The sequence below is a fragment of the Saccostrea echinata genome, unplaced genomic scaffold (assembly GCF_033153115.1).
Source record: "Saccostrea echinata isolate AGI-Se365-2 ecotype Australia unplaced genomic scaffold, CSIRO_AGI_Sech_v1 ptg000001l, whole genome shotgun sequence".
Lineage (NCBI taxonomy): Eukaryota > Metazoa > Mollusca > Bivalvia > Ostreida > Ostreidae > Saccostrea > Saccostrea echinata.
The window spans coordinates 37,825,595-37,844,989 of NW_026889750.1; the positions used below are offsets into that span (position 1 = coordinate 37,825,595).

A 19,395-nucleotide genomic window follows, 5' to 3' on the forward strand; every position below is an offset into this window, starting at 1 on the left:
ATATGCTAATTTGTTGATTATAGACAACCAATCAAAAAGTTGGAACTCTTCAATTTTGAAAATACATTTATTAGTTTGCTATTTATGGTAAACATTTTGACCATGTTGACGCTCGTTAATACGTGCGAAGTTTGTTTTAAAACGATTAAAGTCAATTCGTACAGGTCACTGACATTATATACCAGTCAGAAATTGTAAGGGAGTACCTTTTTCAAACTGCAAAATGCACCGGTGAGTGGATTTATTAGCAATCGGTGTGTTAACTAGGGCCTGTTAACTATGGAATAGTTTTGGCATTGCCGAACATACATACATAACCTGAACTTTAATTCGTTGATTTGCCATCACGATTCTGTTAAGCGGCCAATCAAATGACCCACGCATATTAATTACATACGACGATTTTTTGGCAAGTTTGCCCACGGGTGATGAGTAAAGACGAGATCACCCGTGGGTATCTGAGGATGTTTGTAAATATCCGATTATAATTGATAATTAGTTATTTACAGTAGTCCAATCATCGATTATGAAATTCTTACCGATTCCCATCACTATTAAGCTATTCTGAATAGCTTGATTTAGCGATTTTATCACACTTTTTTCTTACATGCGTTATTTTTAAGCATGTACAAAAGGCGCATTTTGGTGCAGTGATAATATTCAACCTTGAACTCTTCTGAAAAAATGCATATAATTAGCTAAATCAAGCTATTTTGAATAGCTTCATAAAGCTATATAGCTATTTCAAGCTATATAGCTAAATCAAGAGATTGTGCTGGTCCTGATGGAGGAGAGGTTTGAACTCCGTTCAATGAACGTTAAAAAAACCTGCATCAACATCTCAAAAAATGAGAAAAAATGATCTATTAAATACTTTTTACCTGCTAAATAACAAATAATCCTTAATTGTTATCTCATAATCAACAAAAAATTTAAGAGACTTCTGTCAATGTTACTGTTAAAAAGTCTGTTTTGGTTCAACATGTGCTTACATGCACTTCCGGTCTACAATAACATGGAAAACCCATCTCGGATTTCTATCCGTAATACTTCTTTCTAAAAGACAGGCCTTATTTATTGTCATATTTTAGAAAATTGTATTCGAAACCACGAGTTCTTTGTAAAAAATGAAGATCTACATTCAAAAGCACAATGCCCTTTAAACAGAATAAAGAAATGTCTTTGATGACGTATGTTCCGTCGTCTGCTACAGCTACAGCCCTATAGGTCTCAAACGTTACATTTCGGAAACACGGTAACACTACATTCTAACTTTTTAATTTTTCATTTCTTCGGTATTTTGAAAGTAATTTATTATGCTTCTTAGGAACACAGCCTTGAAGCTCATACTTGCATTTCCAATGTGATGTCCGTGATAAATCTGGATCATTCTTATGGTACATGTAGATCTAGTCCGAAATATCTGACGTTTTCCAGGCTTTTTTCACGATTTTGATATTTTACGACGTAAAATATCAAATCGTTAAAAAAAAACAGGAAAAAGTCAGATATTTCGGACTAATGTAGATCTAGATCTAGGCTATATATCTTAGCGAGACGCTTAAAAGCCTTTTAAAAACTTCACCAAAAAAACTATACATACATTATTTATTATGCCAGAGGCTGAAGCGAAATTTTCTGATCAAAACTTGTCCGTGTTCTGTCGACATAAACTTTTCCCTGACTTCTTGATCCACTGGGAGTATGACAAAAAGTGTCGTTCCAATGAAAGGCACGCCCCCTCCAAAGGGAGATAAACAAAAAAGAAAAGGCCAAGGCAGGGTGGAGTCATTTAAAAACATTCTTCTCAAGAACTGGGCTAGAAACTTCAAAAGAGAGAGCTTTCAAGCTTCCACAGATACACGTAAGGGTAAGATGGGGCCACAATAGGAAATTGAAGTTTTACTGGGGAGTTAATTAAGTGGGGCAACATTAAGGGAAAGAAATTTAAAAATCCTCTTCTAAAAGAACAACAGTGCAACCGACAATAACTCATATTATCTATCTTATATATATATATATATATATATATATATATATATATATATATATATATATATATATATATATATATATATATATATATATATATATATATAAAACTCACAAAACAACAAGGGGTAAAGTATATATATATATATATATATATATATATATATATATATATATATATATATATATATATATATATATATATATATATATAAATGGACCGGGGGAGGCGTCCGCACCCCCCAGCCCCCACCCCCCCTCGAATTTACGGAGTTATTAAATGTACATTAGCAAAGTAACTGAAAAAAAATGACCTTGGACCCCCCCCCTCCCCTTTAGAAAACGCGGACTCATATTGGTTGGTAGGAGAGACATGCATCCTCCTCACAATGTCAAGGTTATGTGCTATCTACATGATTCTCGAGGTGGCGCAGTGGTGAAAGCGTTTGCTTTAGAGTCGAGATGTAAGCATCGTTGCAAACCACGGCCAAAATGTACGATCCTCTCCCATTCTGGTAGGAGAGAGCTATATGCCGACTCCAGACCGTGGCTTGAGAGAATGCGGTAATAAGATGTTGATCTTACGTCGCGGGTTCGAATCTCATTGGAGACCGCTCCTTTGGATGAGATCGTTAAATTAAATTGAGGTCCCGTGTTGCAGTAGGTGCTGGGACGAAAAAAGATCCCTCACTGCTCAATGGCTTTGAGTGCCGAGTTTGCAGCCCTCCACCGGCAAGTGGTGGCGTCTCCATATGAGTGAAAAATTCTGGAGAGGGACGTTAAACAATTGCAACAAACAAACATGATTGTATGGCCCGCCTAATTCTTATAAAAGTCCCCCTCTTCAGGTCTTGAATCAATTTGTTATTGGAAATAAAAGTTTTAAAAGAAAGAAGAGAGAGAAAAAAGAATGTTTTGATTTCGTATTAAAATATATATCTATGGTCCGCCTAATTCTCATGAAAGAGCTAATCATACGTTTATCTTCTTAGCGTATTTTTAGCTAGGTTTGTGACATTAATAGGAAATAATTCAAGATATAAAGCCAGTTTAAGCAACATTTGTATGTTTTATCCATAAAATACTCTTGGGGCTATAAATATTATTACAACATCATGCTGCCAACACTTTATGCATTTGTGTGTTCTATGTTTTAACGTTAAATTTTACTGCAGTCAGGAGTGCAACAAAACCATTTTATAATTATCTATGAACTTCATCTATCTTTTCTAATAAATAGCAGAATTAAATGTTTGATACTATTTGTAGTACAAATCATTATGTCTATCAAAAAATTACAGTCATTGTTTGAAATGTTACAGTCAATTTACAGAATAGTTTTCATCAATAAACATTAATTTTATGTTTCAAATATATATTACATAAGTACATTAGCAAAAAATCATGAAGTGTAGAAAATTATGATAATAAAAAAATACTTGCCGTAAATGATGAAAAATATCAAAACGTCTTACGACATAATGATTTACAAACCTTTGAGTAATTGTGTGTTATAATTTTGAAAACAATGTTTAATAAAATACATATCAGATGTCAGGTGTACAACACAATAATGTAAAATAGGATCACTTCAAAATCAGTAGTATTTTTTGTATATCAAAATTCCTAATTCATTTCTGCAATAGATTTTTTATTCAAATTTTAATATGAGGTAAAGTGACTTTTGGTGAGTTAAAAATCAATAAAAAAAAAAAATCATATGGTCATCGATGTAGATTTTTAATGGGGAGCGTCTCAAAAGTTGGCGATGGAAATCGATAATTACTATAGGAAGTAATGGGAAATTGCCAGTGTAGGGTATAAGAGTGATCATTGAAAAAATTCTGCAATAGAATTTTTATTCATATTAAAGGACAATGTTAACTAGACAATTTACCAGCAAATTACGCCAAAAAATAAATGGGTCATTGGCTTAGATTTTTCAGAGGGGCATGTTAAACGCAGGTGTAGGGCGCATTTTGGGTGAAATTTTCAATGAAAATACTTTGGCCAAATAAATCATTTATTTATAAAATTAACAAATGAATATTAATCGAAATATTTACAATATTGAAACATTTGAATATCTTTAAAAGAATTAAAAATGTATATTTTTTATCTTTTGCAATACATAATTAAGTCAATTTGATTCAAGGCATATGCGCGGTACAAAAAAGTAATTGGGGGGGGGGATTTTATTGTTTCATATTTCCTTCATATTGAAACTTTTTAACCCAGAATTGAAAGAAAAATTAATGTAAAATAACGATCAAAGAGCCATTTTTTTTCACACATAAGAGAAAGGAAACTCAAAACTCAATCAAGGTTTAGATCTAATCATTTATACCCCTCACGACATTTTGAAGCATAAAAAAACTGTGATTTCTTTTGATTATATACTTTAGAAAGTCTCGTAGTTTCAATTAAAGTTTTACTAATAAAAATTCTGAAAAAAAAAATTTATGCAATTGTCTATTCTATTTCCACTTCAGGAATTCTAACCAGAATGCATGTAGAGTATGATGATATTAGTGAAAATATGTTATGGGTAGTTGAATTAAACAAAATTCAATTTGGTGGTCATTAATTTTAAATTCACCATTTATTGACTGTAAAATATAGTTTACAGGCCCTAAACTTTAGGTAATTACGTTAATCTATATTTTACATCTCTAGTTTAAAACGTTTAAACACTGAAAACAACCATTAGCAATTACAAAACATATAGTTTATCTGATAAATACGGTTTCACGATTTGTAAACTATATATGGTTTACAGCTATAAACTATAGACAATGAATGTTAATTAAAGTTTACGGTTGTATAGTATAGTTTACATGTATTTAAGGCACCGAATTCACAAAATTGTGACAAACATAGTTTTACATTTAAAAAACTGAGTTTAATTTACGATCAAAACAATTGTCCGTAAATCGTAGATAGAATAATCCAAGTTACAGATTTTGCTATGCAACGATTATTTTCATTGTTTCGTTGTTAAAAATATATTTCTTGATGACATTTACACTTGTAAAGTAATTTTTCTATCATTTTAGAGCAAATCCACTTAAGGACATATGTGACGTACCTTACCTACTGATAATTTTTCAAGATATTCTTAATTCAAGATTATAGTGCAATCAGATGTTCGTAGACAAAAAGTCAGCATACATTACTAGGGTGTTTTGAAAAGATACCAATTGATGAAAATTCTGGTATAATTTAAAGAAAAATACACAAAAATTACTAAACATATATTCCAGATGTTTTGTTTATCCACACTTGCTTTAGAAGACGTATACAACAGCATACTAGTATATAGACAATAAAATGTAGCACACAGTTCCTTTAAGTATTGGAACTTTTCAACTCCAGGGAAAAAAGTTCAAACTACATTGCGTATGTTCTTGAAAATAAAAAGAAAAATGAAAAGACAGTTATTGATCTTTTTTATTTAAAAGAGAAAGATGGGGGAAAATGCATGTTGACGGTTTATAATCAATTTTTTCTTCATCACAAATGAAATAAATCACTGACATTTATCCCTGTCGTCTTTCCAATTTTATGCATTGATCAGACAAAGATGATTGAGCATTGCTGGTATCAAAAAATTGTTGAAAACTTGACATTTTAAGATTATCAAGAAGAGAAATTATTCCAGTAATTCTGTTTATATGAAGCAAGATTTTTCTTTTTTATATAGAACTTCCGGCAAAAAACGGCAACGGCTTGGTTTCGAGAGATTTTGAATAGAAAACTATCGTTAACGTTAACAGGTTTTTAGATTCATAAAGTATATTTAACAACTCTTTTTGAAACATAGTTTTTTCAGATAAATGTAGTTTCACGTGTTGTGATACTATGTTTGACAACTCTTATCTATGGTTAACGAGTGTAAATTATAGTTTACAAACGAGAATCTACATGTGTACATGTATTTATCAGCAAAATCTATTGCTAACGTTCATTTACAAACAGATAAACTTAGATAAGTGTCCTTTACAATCAAGTACAAAATTTTTGCATAAGAAATATCAAATTTTTTGTAAAGGACATAAGCATTCGTAAACTATAGTTTACGACCGTTTAATATAGTTTTACAGACGAAAACTATAGTCAATTATTCGTTAACTATAGTTTAAACCATAGTTAACGAATACTGTTCGTAAACTATGTTTATTAAATTTGTGAATTTGGCGTGACATAGATATCGTTCCTCCACACAAACGAGGAACAAATATGACAAAACTTCAAAACTTTGACATTGTGAAGATGAGTCGTACATATGAAGCTTAAGAAGTGAAGGAAAGTGGCTCCACTTAACACCCCCACCACCCCCCTCTCCCAACAAAAAATAGGTTTTTCACGTTTGGGAAAGGAAACTACATTGTACTTTTTATGTAATTTATATTTTTTCTTACTTCTCAACAAATTTCAAATTTGAATTTTTTTTTTACATGGGTGGAACCCCCCAATAAAATCTTGTATCGGCGCTTGTTTATTTCACGTTTCAACTTTTTATCAAGATTTTTTTACTTTTCAGTTAAAGATCTTTATTCATCATACAGGAAACAAGATTATGAATGTTCCAAGGAATTCGCGAACTCTACTTGGAAAACAGCCAGGTTTGATCATCCCCTGCATAGTTTGTACCATCTTCGCTAGCCAGTGGTTTGCAAGGGATGAAAAGAGGAAATGCTCGTCATCCTTGGCTAGCGAAGATGACTTTATTGAAGTACGTGTTAATTGTACAAAATCATGTTGCAAGCAGTATAGCATCACGTACTTATTTTCAAAGGGGCTTCGGTTTCAGGATGGTATATTTTGTGTATTGTGTGTTTTCTATGTCTAATTATACTGATTTAATAAAAATCGAAAATCGCTGAAATTCGTTCTAAAAAAAATCGTATTTCTTGTACATTAAGAAATGTATACGAAATACGATTTTGAATTTCAGCCATTTTGGATTTTTAATTATAATAGGTATATTAAGAAAGACATAGTAAAACACACTATACACATCCTGAAACCGAGCCCCTATGTATGTAATGCATACACTTATCGCAGCCAATTCCGCAGAAGTAAACCTTTTTTGCAAAGCATTACTCACAATTACAAAAATGTGCATCTGCATATGTAATATCAACGATATAAAAGATAATCGACATGATATTGTAGTATAGTCTGTGAAACGAAAAAGAGATCGAAATGAAAGTACAACGCGGTACCCTTTTCATCATTGTCCATTGTCGCCAAACTCGATCACATTATCAATTCTAGCAGATATAAAATCAAAAAGCACAGAAGAACACGTAAAAGATCATCAGGTTTGAAATAAAGGGTATATTGATTATCAAAGTTAATCCGAAAGAGAATTTGCTTTTAATTGAAAAATATAACGATTTTGAATTAAAAGTGATTTATTTCATGATTTAATGGTCATGTGACCCGGGACTGACATGCATCCTAATCCAAATGTTTTTCCTGACAATTCGGAAACAATTCAATATTCCTTTTAATTTGCAATTGTTCAAGGAAGCACACTGTATATGCATGTATAGATTGTATATTATGTAGTTAAATCATATATACATGGTCAATTGACAATTTATTACCGACCATGAAAACTTGTGGTAAAATTAATTAAGCAACACACACACAAAAGTCTTTACAAACCATGTTTCAAAGATAGTTCTTTTTCTTTCACTGTAAAAGAAATCAATGTAAAAATTTTAACATAAAACATGATTGTTTCCTTTTTTTTAGCCAGAATCTTACTAGTGGACATCAATGGTTTTCTCCATGATTCAGCGATTATAGACGGTGTTGCTGAGGCTATGGACAATTTCTTCTCTGTAGCCTGTAACATTGGAGGCCCGTCCCGAATGCCTTTGTTTGGAATAGTAACATTTTCAGCTTATCCAGAGGTAATAAACCAACGAGAACCTCTTAATTAAAAAAAAGTACATTAGATTATAATTTTTGAATTCCACTTTTTGGAAAATAAGTGATTGTACATGTAATTGAAAATATATGTATTACATAAAAAGACACCATTTTATGAAAAATAAGTAAATAAATGAATAAATAAATTAATAAAAAGAAAACAATGATAAACCTTCTTTGGCATCTAAGCTACGTTGTAGCTATTCGGCGGAAATCATCAATTAAACTCAAAACTATGGCATGTCAAACGTTGCAATATTCGATCTTTTCCATTCGTATTGTATAATTTCCCATTTGTATTGTATAATTTTCATTTATATTCTATAATATTCCATTTGTATTGTATAATTTTACGTTTGGATTGTAGGCCATTTATTTGCATTCTATATTTTCCATTTGTATTGTAAAAAAATAATTTACGTCGTATGATTGTATTCTATATTTTCCATTTGCATTGTATAATTTCTTATCTGTATTGAAAAATTTCTTATTTGTATTCGATATTTTTTTTTCATTTGTATTGTATCGGAGGATTGTTTATTTACATCTACATGTATTTTGTTACGAATGATTTCATTGGTCAAGTTTTATTTTTTTTATTTATATATATTTATTTTTTTGTAGTATAGTAATTTTTAGGGTGAACTGGGTTCCTTTACTTGCGTGGATGCTAAGGAACGGTCATTTGTCTCTCAAGGAGGGGGGGGGGGTTACTGGCAAAATTTTTTCGAATTACATTATTTATTTTCATGCTCTTGCAGGAAAGAATATTCATGTCCAAGATGATCATAGACAAGGAGAAGAAGAAGAAAATCTTACCAAACCCGAAACCCATTTCGGAGGGTGGGGGCAACTTTTCTAAGGAAAGGACACATTATTTATTTGCCATCTGCAAGTGCCCCCTTTTCATCTAAATGGCCGTCCTCTAACGTGCACGCAAATACATAATTATAGGAGCCTAGTTTGCTTTGAGCACCAGAAACATCTCGTTCGTTTTCAACACGATACAGGCTAAATCTTGACCAATGAAATCCTTCGTAACGAAATAAATAAACAATCCTCGGATACAATGCAAATGAAAAATTATAGAATACAAATAAGAAATTTCACAATACAAATAAGAAATTATACAATGCAAATGATTTTTTTACAATACAAATGGGAAATATAGAATACAAATAAAAAATTATACAATACAAACGGAAAATTATAGAATACAAATTGAAAATTATAGAATACAGATAAAAATTATACAATACAAATGAAAAATTATACAATACAAATTGAAAATTATACAATACAAATGGAAAATTATTAAATACAAATAAAAAATATACAATACAAATGGAAAATTATACAATACAAATGGAAAATTATACAATGCAAATGGAAAAGATCGAATATTGCAACGTTTGACATGCCATACAAAACATTTCGTGAAACCTATTTTTCATTTCTTTATGAAATTGTCATGATCATGATTAAATGATCTTAAGAAATTTTCACAAAAAGTTTTAATAATCATGACTTTATTAAAAAGAAATAAATTTTGAAAGAAGGGTTACAATCAACTTCATAATGTTGGAGTATTGATGTAAAACATATAATTTCTACATGTACAGTTCTTTAGTTTTCAAATGTTTATCTTGAAAAAGGGAACTTGCGTTCATGTAATAGATCTATAAATTTTCATTTCTCCCAATAAAATCAAATATCAGATAAGAGGCTTCCGCAGTTATTATTTTTCATGCATATTTTGACAATAAATTGGCTTGAGAAATGGTTATTGTTCTCACCCAAGATTACAGCATTTATTCATATTAGATGTCTATTTACGTCTTCACTGGTACGCCTAATTTCCATGGTTCATGACGAAGTACTTCGCATTAACATGATATAATGCGGCTTATATCTGACAAGGTTCGTGCGAATCCAAATGTGTTTTGCCTCTTTTATAGATTTTGTTACCATTGTCGCATGTAAAGAGTAATTATGCAAGAATACAAAGCGCGGTAAAGGACTTACAATCCTCTTTGAATGGCAGAAATATGGCGTCTGAGACGGAAGGCACTGTCACAAGAGCAATTGAAGAGGCTTGCAAGCAGTTTAAAAGACAAATGTTGCAGAATAGTATTCAGGTAGCACATGCAATCGCACAACTCCCATAAATTCTTTCTTTAATTAGCTTTCTAGTTAAGTATATATTTTATGTGTTAGTACTCAAGATTGGTGAAAATCAGTTCCGTACATAAATCGGACACTCTCCCTAATTCTTAAATCATTGCGAAAGAGATAACATTTCTCATTCAAAGAGTACAAAAAAATTATCATTTAATGATTCATGTTAATCACTTATTTACAAAGGACAAGATAGGTTAAGACTCCTTTTGAGCCCCTGGTTTGGGGTGTCTCCAAGAACGATGCACTAGTTCATCATTAAAAATCTGTGGTCATATCTGATACACAATGAGTGATGATTTTAAGTTATGGGATACAGAAAAGTGATAGAGAGGTCACAAAATATGCCATTTTCCGAATTTTCTCACATTTGAGCAAATTTTCATCAATTTTAAATCAAATTTTGTTTCAGGGGACAGAACACTAGCTTGCCTATCTATCAAATTTTAAATATTCATGCACAAGTGTCAGATGCATCTTGTGTATAAAAATCTCAGATTTAGTCAACGTGTGCTCTGTGTTTCCGGCAGTGAAAGGCATCTCAAATTTGACGAAATTTCACTAGAACTGAGGATATACGTTTAAAATGTCTTGCTTTGACATCCTCTTGTGGCCTCTGTGTTTGCTTTGAATTAAATTTAGTGCTGATTAAGAAAAAAAAGAAAAGAACAATTTAAAGCAATTTGAGCTGCATTTATAAGCATTTTATTTTGCTGTTAAAACGTGCTGTTTTGACAAATCTGTAAGTAATTGAAACATTTATGATCAATTAGACTAAAAGTATTACATTTTTCTAGGGATGGCAATCGAATACAGAAATGCCAATCGGTTAACCGCAAGACGTTCCGACCGATTAATCGGTTAATCGTATCAAAAGTATCATTGTAAGCTCGGCTCACATAAACAAGGCTAGGAAGATGTTACATGTAGAAATATTGTGTTTTTATTTCATCAGAATACTATTTATATTTTATCTTAATTTTAATAGGCAAAAACAAAATGGAAAAAAAGAATGAATAAGAAACTGATAAAACACGTCTGAAGTCTCAGGTACATGGAAAAAAATTCAGAAGAGATATCACGCAACTCAATCTGCATCGTCAGAATACTCAAACTAAGTCTGAACTACATGTACCACTTAATTTACAATGTTTGTTTAATAATATACATGTAGTTTGATAGGTAACTGCAAAGGATGGAAAAGGTAAGATACACAGTATAATCAATTCACAGTGCTCAACGATCATTTAATTAAAATCATTAAAGAAACATGGGACAAGGTGGTAACGACTTGGTGTTTAAACAACAATTAACATCTCGAAAACTGACCAATTATCTCCGTGATGTCAATCCGAAAAGCCTTAATTATCTCCAAATCAGTTTAAATAGATAGGTGGAAATGCAAACATTTCAGATATTTTTATTTGTGTTTTTCAAAATAAAATTTTTAGTAAATTGTGTTCAAATTTGCACAAACACTATTTTTTCCCGACTAACCGATTACAGAATTTCTAACCGATTACCATCGTTCCGACCGAGTAACCGGTTAACCGATTAAAAATTGCCATCCCTACATTTTTCAGAAAAGATTTCTCTAATGTATAGTATTAGTATTATACAAGAAATCAATATTCTACAGGACGACAATAATGTAATTTTGCTTTAATCAAAGCTCATAAATAGTTTTTTCATCGCAAATATAAAGAACAGAAGTTTATAAACTTTCTTTTATAAATGTGTCATTGAAATAGTTAATTACAATATTGCAACAAAAATTTCCGACAGCAAAGTTGCAGCTTATATTGCTTTAAAGTTCTGAACTGCAAACTATCACAATTTTTACTGTGTTTTGATTTTTTTTTTTATCAATTATGGGGCCATATTCGGCTGTAACCATACCTTGTCCACTTCAAATTAAATCACATAGCATGATTAATTAAGGACCGTGGAAAAATTAGGACATGGGCTTACTACCTTGTACGCAAAACATAAGTTCGTACAACCCGGGTAAAGTGACTACAAAATCTTTATTATCTGAGTAATTATCAAAGCTATATCTATACCAGAATTCTACAGTCCCCCCCCCCCCCCCAAAAAAAAAAAAAACCATTTTCCATAATGGGTAAGTCCCATTAAAACCAGTAGATGACACACCCGTGTCGAACTTTTTTTTTTATAAACAGAGGTCAGAAAATTCAAACAAAGTTGGAAGCACAGTAACACTTCCGTTATCAGCATCAGCATCATCTGGCATTTTAAAAAAATCAATGTGAAGGAAAATATTGGGGATTGAAATACTAGAACGATTCGTTTCCATGTAGGCTATTTTCGGAAAATCTATCGGAACATAATACGGTCTTTTTTTTTAAAAAAAATATTTTTGAAAAGACCGATCCACTGACTGTAATATCTAAATTCTAGGATTTTTTTCTCGTAAACTTAACACTGACGTTGTATCAATGAAAATTTCTGTCAAGCCTAGTTATTTCCCACGATATCCTGAAATCCGTAATATATAAAGTGTTTTGTCAAAAAAAGAAGATGTAAATGTGTTACAATTTGTAAATTCGTCTTTTCTGTAAAAAAACGTCCCAACAGAAACCCAGAATGAAGGCAATAGAGGGTTTGGTATATTTACCCAGATTGATGCCATGTTTAATAAGCATTCAACTTATATATATATTCGATGGTTTGGGAAAAAAGATTAAATAGTGACCAGTATCTTGATAAATGATTCGTTTATTACAATGTTGTTACAAGAAAGTCTTTGATGTAGGGAATAATCACGTGTATAAACAATGCAACAATGCCTCATTACCCTTATAATAAAGGTCGGTGTAATAACTAAGGAAGACTAATTTGTCCTGATCAAATAGATGACGCTCTTTAGAGAGTCTGGAGTGCGATGCTACTGGTCAAGAGGGTGGGTAATTAGGCACAATATTGATTTGTAATTACCCTATTTAGATATCGATCACTTTTGGAAGTAGCAGGTTGTCGAGTTGTGTTAAAAGTGGTCTGGAAAATGCTCTAGATATGAATAAAGTAAAAGTTTAATCCATAATAAGTTGCACTGTTTTATTTTTTCGCAATACTTCAAATCAATTCATATAGAAGACGTGGGATGAGAATCATTTGGAAAAAAGCAACAACATAAAACTTCGGAATGTATTTAAGGTCTCGTTAATTATAAAATATGCAAAATCTGCTCTTAATCATCCATATGCATTTTACAAAAATTAGAATAATTAATGATATAAGAAGAAAACATTACCATCATGTATTTAAACATGATTTATCAATAATTATTTTGAATTGTCTTAATTTAGCAATCACTTTAATTTATCTATTTATACTTTACGTCCCCGCATGTAGATTCGAGGAGTTCTCCAACAGGTCGAGATCATTCTTTTGACAACAAGACCACCTAGAAAGTCGCAACAGGAGATAGAAGACGCTTTGGAGAATAGTGATCTCACTAACTTAAAGGCAAGCACAGTAACAAAATCATACTAAACAATACATTGTTAACCCCGGGGGACATTATAGAAATGAGGTGGTATTTCTGTTGAAGCTTGCATGAAAGTATGTAAGTCTTCTTTCAAAGATTGTGATGATTAAGAAATAATGAAAAATCATTGGAGAATTGAAAATCCTTCCTAAGCATATTTTAGAAATAACCAAATTTATGGGCAAGCCTTTTTTTCTGGTTTTGGTCAATGTTCAGCAGGTAATATTTTTTCATATCTTGACTTTTAAAAAAAAAGCCACTTCATGGCTGCACATTTATGATCATAAATAAGAATCTTACAAGATTCGATCAACAACATGTCTACAAATTTCCAAAACAATGTTTATATATGTAAAAGTATCTTCTGACTCAAAGTGAAGATTCGGTTTTGTTCAAATCATGGCTAGGGACACAGCATGTTGCCAATAGGTTCAATTCCATAAAAGATTGGAATGGAGAATAGCTAAGTTTTCGACAGCCGTTCTTATCAAAAGGCAACAGAACTTGTGCACCAATAAAATGTCTGTTGTCGTTAACAATAAGATGTCTGCCTGTAAGCAAAATTTAAATCGCCATTTTTGCCGAATTATTTGAAAAAGACGCGACTCATTACTACAGTTGTGAATTGCATTATAAATTATTATTTTGGGGTTCAAAGTTATTTTTTTTATGAGCAAGGCGTACTGCTGTTATCATAAAATAGGATAGTCGGTCAGAATCGTATGTCAATAAAATGACTACTTCTTCGTAAGTTTTGTTTTCCAAGAAACATCTTTGCTTTTCGGAGAAAATTTAAATGGAAAATGTATTGGACACCTTATGAAATATATGGAGATAACGAACAGCATTCAAGCTCAAAAGTCCATTAAACATTACAAAATAGGTGCAGAGCAAACACGGACCTCTAAAACATCAGAGGTGGGATCAGGTGCCATGGAGGAGTGAGCATCCACTGCCGACCGGTCACACCCGCCGTGTGCTCCTTGTCATGATCAGGAAATAACGGAAAAATCCGTCGAAAATTCAGTGTGTAAATAATGGCCTACCAATTATTATGAAAAATGTCAGTCAGCATTTGACTCAATGATAAATGGTATTTGCTGACAAGGTCATTGTATCGACCATAGAACTTACGAAATGGTGACTTTAAACGAGACTGCTGATATTCTTGTTTCATCAACTTGTTTGTCAATAATTTACCTCGTTTTAGAAACTGTACATACGTAGAGCATGCTCTTGCGTACGAATCAACTGAGAGATATAAGCCCCGTATGCAGATGATGAAGCTATATTGCTGCATAAGTAAGAGAAGTTGACGATTGAAAAGTTAAAGTCATCACGTTTATCATAAAGCTTGGTTGTTAGATTACCATTAACGTCTTTTTTCAAGAAAAATATCCAAATATGAAACAGATGTGTCAGACTCTGTAGTATCTTTTATCTCAGTCTCACCGGGATATATCGTATCGACAAAAGAATGGAAATAACCATTGTTAATTGACAATACGTCGTCGATATATCTAAAGTCGAGTTGAAGGCCACAGCAAGTGTTTTCTTCTTTTCACGTATAAGATTTTGAACAAATTCTGCTTCATATGAATACAAAAAAGGTTTGCTAATAACGGGGCGCAATTGGTACCCATGGGAATTCCAATAGATTGTTGGAAGACCTTGTCTCCAAAAACCACATAGATATTGTCAATCAGAAACGTATTTGTTAACTTTGTTAAAAATTGATAGTCTCGACATGACCTTCCGGAGTTTTATGCTGCCTTAAGACGTTTTCTTTTTTGCTAGTGAAATATTTTATGTTCATCTATCATTCTTTATATATATATATATATATATATATATATATATATATATATATATATATATATATATATATATATATATATATATATATATATATATATATATATATAAGGTAATAACTGTACACTCCACCATTTATTATCTTGCTTTTACCTATGTTAAAATTCAAACCTTTATCAGTTTTTAGAATTGATACTATCCTCATTTGGTAATTGATTTAAAATAACTGAGGTCTTCTTTTCAAATAAGTGTTATGCTCAATTTGAGTAAGTAATATAATCAATTTGATTTAGCTTCCCAAACTCAGCATGGAGGACGTATTTTTTTCCTTTTCAATTAACGTTAGATATCGTGATTAGACAATTTATTGAAACCTATTTTACTTTGGTTTATGTCACCAATTTGCATACTAGTATTCGATATTTTTTGAAGCTGCTTCAATCAACATTTTGTTGGCTGATATTGAACGGAAAAAAATATTTTAAAGTATCTTGTAAATGAAACACGGAAACGTTTTGCAAAGAATCTGTAAAAATTGTTAATACTTGTATAGAGGGTGCAGTTGGTGATCGTTGATTCGTGGTCTCCAGATCTCGAGGATAGTCAAAGCAGCACAATTTCCTGTAACAGCCCAGCTAGCGGACTAGTGGATGTTCTTCATGTAGATGGAGGTTGTATCATCGCATATATATTATGTAAAGATGTTTTTCCTTGGGTTTACAAAGTGTGCTGCTTAAATATACTTAAGATCGCCCTAGAAAAAAAATCCATCTCCTTCTCTATCATTCAATACAATTGAAATACGGTATTAAAATCAAGTCTTATTTTTACTTTGTAGATAGCCAAAGCCTGCACAACTTTTTCAAAGATTGGCTTTTAGATTTCAACACAGACAGCGAACATTTACACTTAATTTTACCCGGAGAATCATTAAGTGGTTTGTGATTACTATTCTTTCAAAACTATGAATTTTCTTTCTGTTAGTTACCTTCGTATATTTTCACTCCTAATACTCGACTTATTTATGTGTAATCTTCGCTATCTCAAATGAGATGGTAACATGTTGGAGACATTGGCATATCAGTCCACAATACGAAGAATAAAAAATATTTAAAGTACCAGTAATTAAATACTCAAATACACAAATGGAGAAAGTTTATATAGAAATACCTACCTCCTAATTCATTTATAATGATCAGAATATACTATAATATGTTCGAATCAATTAAATACTCAAAAATAAAACATTATATTTTAAACATTTACCATAACTGAATTTTTTTCCACCAAGTTATTATGGAATATGACTAGAGTATTGGGTCTTTTTCTTCAATTAATCATTTTAATGCAGGCTAGTTTTTAGGGTGATGTGTTAATTATGTAACTATTAATTTGAAGAATAATTTTGATATTGTCATATGAGCATTTACAGTTGATGATCTGTGATTAAAAGACTAAATGGGATTTTGAGCAAGATTACCAAAAATGGCGTTTAATAAATATAAAACTGAGACCTGAAGAGTAATTAAAGCCCGTGGAAGCAATGAGCGATTAATCATTCTCTTTCATTGCAAAGTTGATGATATTCATATAATCACGACCACGCGTTTGTTTCTTGTGCCATTCAAAACACGAGGCCTTGCATCCGCGCTTCGGTCTATGTTACATCGTTTCATTTACGTAGCACAAACACTGTTAGTTGCTATCTCCGTCGATTTATTATTGGTGTTTGAGTTCTGGACAGCCACATCCATCACTCCAAGTGTTCCAATACCTGGCTGGTTTCAAATTCCAGTAAGGGTTAATAACGTCCATTTTTTAAACTTTGATAAAAAGACCAGTCACCATTTGATTAGATTTTTTCCTCTCAGCATTTTAGAAACATAATTCAAGAGTATTGTATATCCACTGTATCTTTTTTTTTCTTCAGAAGATTTCATGCAGTGTATGCAATGAAGTCAACAATTTCTGCCCATATATATATATATATATAATTTTATTTTCCAATTTTGGGCCCAGAAGGCATACAAGCTTTTTACAATGAAAAGATAGAAAGTTAAGTTCTGAATGAAAGGTTACATATACACAGATATATACATGAATATATATATATATATATCTATATCTATATCTTCCTGATTTTAGAGAGTGAAAATATCACCATTAGATGTGATCTACAGGAAAGAATACTGAATCCTGCTCAACTGCCATACTATGAACAATTCGTAAGGCTTTTTTCACAGCATTTGTTAGATTTAATAAACATTTATATTTTGTACTAACATATGGTATGATGAATGCTATTTATCAAAGTCAAGCATTTTCTCAACACATCTGTTAATTTTTATAGACAGTGCACTCGGAATCTACCAGCATGAAAACATTCCCAACCCCAAGCAAAGCCACTGGTATGTGCATTCCAATACATAGAATAGTCACCACTGATGTGATACCGATACAGAATATATGTGAATCCTTAGTCTTCGGAGTGGTAGGTCATAATTTTCACTGATATCAAGTCATAAAATTGGCTAAAGTGTTAAAAGTTCAATTTTCAAACAAAATTGAAAATAATGTCAAAAATTTTGTTAGCCTTTGATACTTCAAGCAACTAGCTGCTGGAAGCTGGAATGGGAAGAGTTGGAGAAAAATCAACAGCACTTTAAAGCCCTGTGCTACATTCTTATGGAAAAGGTATCCTGTTAATCGTATCCATTATTAATTTATGATGTGTCATCCTATCATTATCTCTTAGGGGGCCATAGTACTATTGGATATCAGTATAAGTACATGTCTCATACGCATACTTGAACATATTCATTTTGAATTACATTCAAAACATTAAAAAAATGTACTTTATTGTAATTTATTTATTTATTGTACACTTTATTTATTTGTACAATAGAGTATGATACTTGATGGTTCAGATTTTTTTTTTTGTATTTTGTTTGCATATTGGGATCAATTTCATTGTTCTAATTCATTAAAAATAAAGGGTGTAAATTTTAAAAAGAAGAAGTAGACCCCCCTTGATTTTATGGAGAGAAATATAGACAAAAATATTGCACATGTAGAAGGTGTGCTCTTTTTAAAGGCTCCATTCTGTTTCCAACAATAAGACTAAATTGATACAGTGAAGAATTGAAAGTATGATGATTTTTTTTTATTTAAAAGGGTTCGGTAAAAAAAAAAATTATGAAGAGATTTCATTACAACTAGATAAGAAAAATGGCATAATTTATAAATGTCAGTTTTTTTGTTTTTTTTTTTTTTTGGTTTTGTTTTGCTTTGTTTTTTCAGTTTTTGTTTGTTTGTTTGTTTGTTTTGTTCTGTTTTGTTTTTGTTAACTTTTTTTATTATTGTAAAAGAATACTCCGGTAGGACAAACTATAGCCATTGACTTAAATATAAAGCTGGTATAACTGCGATATTTTACAACAGATATCTTTACGCTTCACAAAAATTTTAACTGCTGTGAAGGAGAAACTTCAGACGTACTGTGCTACAGCATATTCGAGAAGTGCTGTAAATCAAATATGGATTCTCAAAAAGTCCAAAGAACTTTTAGAAGATTTAAAATTTAGAATTAAAATTACAAAACTTCAAAAGTCAGTAACATCAAAACATATGACTTCAACACTTTATACAACCATTCCTCATGGTAAATTAAAAACTAGGCTTTTTCAATAAAAATGGAACTCGAAAATTTCCTTATCTTGTATTGGTCATCTGCAAAATTACCGGTACTTTAAAAAAATCACTCTGATTCTAAACATAAATACTCGGAGGTTGATATTACAAGGATGCTGGAGTTTCTCATTAATAACATCTATATAGCCTTTAGAGACCAGATCTTCCAACAATCTGTTTGAATTCCAGTTGGCACTAATTGTGCTCTTTTTTTTTTTTTAGCTAATCTGTTTTTATATTCCACTGAAGCAGAATTCATTAAA

General features: G+C 31.4%; 2 protein-coding genes across 4 annotated transcripts in view; one reads left to right on the forward strand and one right to left on the reverse strand.

Annotated features, from left to right (window-relative positions):
• LOC133191131 (RNA cytidine acetyltransferase-like) overlaps window positions 1-19,395 on the reverse strand; it is a 298,447-nt gene that overhangs the window by 13,690 nt on the left and 265,362 nt on the right. Inside the window, exon 1 of one of the 2 annotated variants that reach the window (XM_061326837.1) lies at window positions 882-957. The exons of the other annotated variant lie outside the window; for it this stretch is intronic. The gene's annotated coding sequence lies outside the window, so the exon portion shown is untranslated. Of the gene's footprint in view, window positions 1-881; window positions 958-19,395 lie in introns of those variants that run through there. 2 annotated transcript variants of the gene reach the window in all.
• The window catches only part of LOC133179031 (meiosis 1 arrest protein-like), a 29,556-nt gene continuing 11,381 nt past the window's right edge, over window positions 1,221-19,395 (forward strand). For both annotated transcript variants that reach the window (XR_009720085.1, XM_061313730.1), the window contains exons 1-10: window positions 1,221-1,255; window positions 6,536-6,617; window positions 7,759-7,919; window positions 9,897-10,076; window positions 13,492-13,605; window positions 15,996-16,113; window positions 16,281-16,379; window positions 17,588-17,667; window positions 17,793-17,933; window positions 18,035-18,136. Coding sequence is in view for 1 of the 2 variants with exons in the window: in XM_061313730.1 (XP_061169714.1) it covers window positions 6,572-6,617; window positions 7,759-7,919; window positions 9,897-10,076; window positions 13,492-13,605; window positions 15,996-16,113; window positions 16,281-16,379; window positions 17,588-17,667; window positions 17,793-17,933; window positions 18,035-18,136 (1,041 nt within the window). In the remaining variant the exon portion in view is untranslated. The remainder of the gene's footprint in view (window positions 1,256-6,535; window positions 6,618-7,758; window positions 7,920-9,896; window positions 10,077-13,491; window positions 13,606-15,995; window positions 16,114-16,280; window positions 16,380-17,587; window positions 17,668-17,792; window positions 17,934-18,034; window positions 18,137-19,395) is intronic.